The sequence below is a fragment of the Cebus imitator genome, unplaced genomic scaffold, assembly GCF_001604975.1.
Source record: "Cebus imitator isolate Cc_AM_T3 unplaced genomic scaffold, Cebus_imitator-1.0 Scaffold256, whole genome shotgun sequence".
Classification (NCBI taxonomy): domain Eukaryota; kingdom Metazoa; phylum Chordata; class Mammalia; order Primates; family Cebidae; genus Cebus; species Cebus imitator.
In genome coordinates this window covers 548,411-552,293 of record NW_016107571.1, presented here as the reverse complement: position 1 = coordinate 552,293, position 3,883 = coordinate 548,411, and the positions used below count along the sequence as shown (strand labels likewise).

At 40.1% G+C, this 3,883-nt stretch overlaps 1 protein-coding gene across 8 annotated transcripts in view; it reads left to right on the top strand.

Annotated features, from left to right (window-relative positions):
• Window positions 1-3,883, top strand: part of WDR47 (WD repeat domain 47) — a 75,740-nt gene that overhangs the window by 17,051 nt on the left and 54,806 nt on the right. For all 8 annotated transcript variants that reach the window (XM_017499221.2, XM_017499220.2, XM_017499218.2 and 5 more), the window contains exon 2: window positions 2,773-2,939. In XM_017499221.2, coding sequence (XP_017354710.1) covers window positions 2,782-2,939 — 158 coding nt within the window. In that variant the 5' untranslated portion in view covers window positions 2,773-2,781. The remainder of the gene's footprint in view (window positions 1-2,772; window positions 2,940-3,883) is intronic.

The following is a 3,883-nucleotide window of genomic DNA, read 5'->3' as shown; positions in this document are numbered from 1 at the left end:
ACCCTGTCTTAAAAAAAAAAAAAAAAAGAATTTAGTGAGTAGAAATCTTATTCATTTTATTATATCCTCTTTTGGAAGAAGTCTATGAACAGGAGGATGGTGGTCAGCTCAGAAGATAGCAAAGGGAAGCCTAAAGCATGAGTTGGGCAGCTGGTTTGTTGGGAGAGAAGTTTGTGATTTACTGCTTCCTGAGGCAGGCATATTCTTACTGAGCAGAGGGATTTGCCTAGTTTGATGTCATTAAATATTTCAGTGAGTCGTATAATTATTTTTCCCTGGGCTAACTGTTGTTTACCCTAGCACCTTCCCGCCCCTCCGAGATGGAGTCTTGCTCTGTTGCTCAGGCTGCAGTGGCGCACTCTTAGCTCACTGCAGCCTCCACCTCCTAGGTTCAAGCAATTCTCCTGCCGCAGCCTCCTGAGTAGCTGGGATTACAAGTGCGTGACACCAGGCTTGGCTAATTTTTGTATTTTTAGTAGAGATGGGGTTTTACCATGTTGGCCAGGCTGGCCTTGAACTGCTGATCTTGTGTTCCGCCCACCTCAGCCTCCCAAAGTGCTGCGATTACAGGTGCCCAGCCTTCTTCTTCTTCTTCTTTTTTTTTGGGTGAGACAGGGTCTTATACCATCGTCCAGGCTGAAATGCAGTGTTAAGATCACCGTTTATTTATTTATTTAGAGACGGAGTCTTGCTCTGTCTCTGGGTTGGAGCACAGTGGTGCAATCTTGGCTCACTGCAACCTTTGCCTCCCGGGTTCAAGCAATTCTTCCATCTCAGCCTCCCTAGTAGCAGGGACTACAGATGTGTGCCACCACGCCCGGCTAATTTTTGTATTTTTAGTAGAGACAGGGTTTCATCATGTTGGCCAGGATGGTCTCTATCTCTTGACCTCATGATCTGCTCACCTTGACCTCTCGATCTCTTGACCTCATGATCTGCCCACCTCGGCCTCCCAAAGTGCTGGGATTACAGGCGTGAGCCACCTTGCCCTGTGATCACCACTTATGGTATTCTCAATCTCTGGGGCTCTGGTAATCTTTCCACCTCAGCCTCTTGAGTAACTGTAACTACAGGCATGCTGGCTAATTTTTATATTTTATGTAGAGACCATGTTTCACAATGTTGCCCAGGCACCTAGGTGAGGGGGAAAATGTACTCATTTGCTGATAGAGCATTCTAGTCCACTAGACATTTGCATTTCTTGTTATGAACAAATAAATTGACACAAAAGTAAAGAAATTGAAAAAAAAACTAACCTGTGGGCCTAAATATATTTTTTGTTTTAGAGACATGGTCTTGCTCAGGGTGGAGTACAGTGGTGTGATCATAGCTCATTGAATGTAACTTCTAATTTAAGCTCAAGCGATCCTCCTGTTTCAGCCTCCCAAAGTGCTGGGATTACAGGCATGAGCCACCACACCCAGTCCACATGTATATGTTTGTTTCTGCAAGCTTGTTTAGAGTAAGTTGATCCTGTGAGAAAGATAAGGATTACAATCTGTTTCATCTGGTGGAGTTTCTCTGTGGCTACTTCACTAGCGTGGCGGTATTTTACATTGCTCTGAGCCTTAACATTTGAAAACTGCAACAGTTTAGGCCATTTAACTTGTGTAAATGAGAATGTTGAGCAAATGATCTTATAGTCCTCCCAGTTCTAAATCTTTATGGATTCATAACCTGAGCATTATGTGCTTATTTGTATCACTGCAGACTTAGAGGTAAGAGTTAGAAGGACTCTTGGAGTGTATTGAAATATCATTGATATTACTGATACGATTAAAGTTATACTTTTCTCTCTCTCTTTTTTTTTTTTTTTTGAGAATCTCATTTTTTGCTCAGGCTATAGTGCAGTAGGGTGATCTTTGCTCATTGCAGCCTTGATCTCCTGGGTTCAAGTGATCCTCCACCTCAGCTCCCTGAATAGCCGGGACTACAGACACATACCACCACGCCCAGCTAATTTTTTATTTTTTGTAGAGATGTGGTTTTGCCATGTTTCCCAGGGTGGCCTCAAACTCCTGATCTCAAGCGATCCCCCCAGCTTGGCCTCCCAAAGTACTGGGATTATAGGTGTACACCACTGCACCTGGCCTAAAGTTGCACATCTTAACCAGCCTTCTTTTGTTAGGCTCTACTGTACTGACCAGGTCATCTTTTAGGTATTGCTGCTGGACTAAAGCTTCTTAAGGCAAGGCCAAAGTCTCCTGAGTACAGAATTGTGTCTGTCACAGAGATAGGGCATTAAGTACTTACTGAGTGAGTGTATTAGAGCCTACCTGGGACAATGTATTTGTGACATAGCTAAACATGGTTTGGTTATTAATGACTTTTTAAAATATTCTTTATTACGGAAAATTTTAAGCCTGTAAGAATGGACAGGATCTGAAGTTTGTAGCTCCCTCATCTACCTATACCTTGATTCAGTAACCATGATCACTCTTGTTTTATCTCTATCTCTTCCTACTCTCCACTTCTTATATTATTTTGATGTAAATCACAAAATTTTGATTATTTTGATGTAAATCACAAATTATATATATCATTTAGTCTGTAATTATTCCAATATGTATTTCAAAGATATGGACTTTAAAAAATCATGGCCATGCCATTATCACACATTAAAGAATGACTTAGTCCTGATAAATATTAACTTCACTTCAGAATATGTGTACTAAAAATTCCTAATAAACCTGTTATGTGTAATTTCCAGGCAGTTAAACTTAGAAATAAATCAATAAGACTAGCTTTATTGTTATTCTGTTTCATGTTTAGGCTATCAATATGACGGCTGAAGAAACAGTGAATGTAAAAGAGGTTGAAATCATTAAGCTAATTTTGGACTTCCTGAATTCAAAGAAGCTTCATATTAGTATGCTGGCTCTGGAGAAGGAAAGTGGAGTCATAAATGGCCTGTTTTCAGATGATATGCTTTTCCTGAGGTATGATTTCATTATATTCTGAAGTTTGTAGCTCCTTCAAAGAAATGTTAAATATTAATAAGGTAATATGTATAATACAGATAGAACTTTATAATCATGAAAAGGCTATGTAAGGATAATTTAAAAACATGTTTTAAAAACCGAACATGTACAACATAGGCTAGGCCTGGTGGCTTACGCCTGTAATCCCAGCACTTTGGGAGGCTGAGGCAGATGGATCACTTGAAGTCAGGAGTTTGAGACCAGCCTGGCCAACATGGTGAAACCCCACTTGTACTAAAACTATAAAAATTAGCCAGGCATGATGGCACATGCCTGTAATCCCAGCTACTTGGGAGGCTGAGGCAGGAGAATCACTTGAACCGAGGAGACAGAGGTTTCAGTGAGCCACGATCTCACCACTGCACTGCAGCCTGGGTGGCAGAATGAGACTCCTTCTCAAAAATACAAAAATTAAAAAAAGAGCATTTACAAAATAATACTTTCTGTAGAATGTTTTTAATAGTAAGATCCAGAGGTCTGTTAAAAAAGAAGAGTCACAACTCCATTGTGGTTGCGATATCAATATAAAAGATATTTGACTAAGAAAATAGAGACTTTGAAAAGGTAAAGAAAATGTTTCTGTAATACCGTTTTTGGCCATAGAAATAAAATGTATTCATTATAGAAAATATAGAAAAATAAAGAAAAATCACCCACCACCCAGACATAATATTGTTCTTACTCCTTGCTGTTTTTATTTTATTTTTGAGACAGAGTCTCGTACTGTCACCCAGGCTGGAGTGCAGCGTTTAAATCTCGGTTCACTGCCACCTCTGTCTCCTGGGTTCAAGCGATTCTCCTGCCTTAGCCACCAGTAGCTGGGATTGCAGGCGCCTGCCACCATGCCTAGCTAATTTTTTTTTTTTTTTTTTTTGTTTTTTGTTTTGAGACAGAGTTTCACT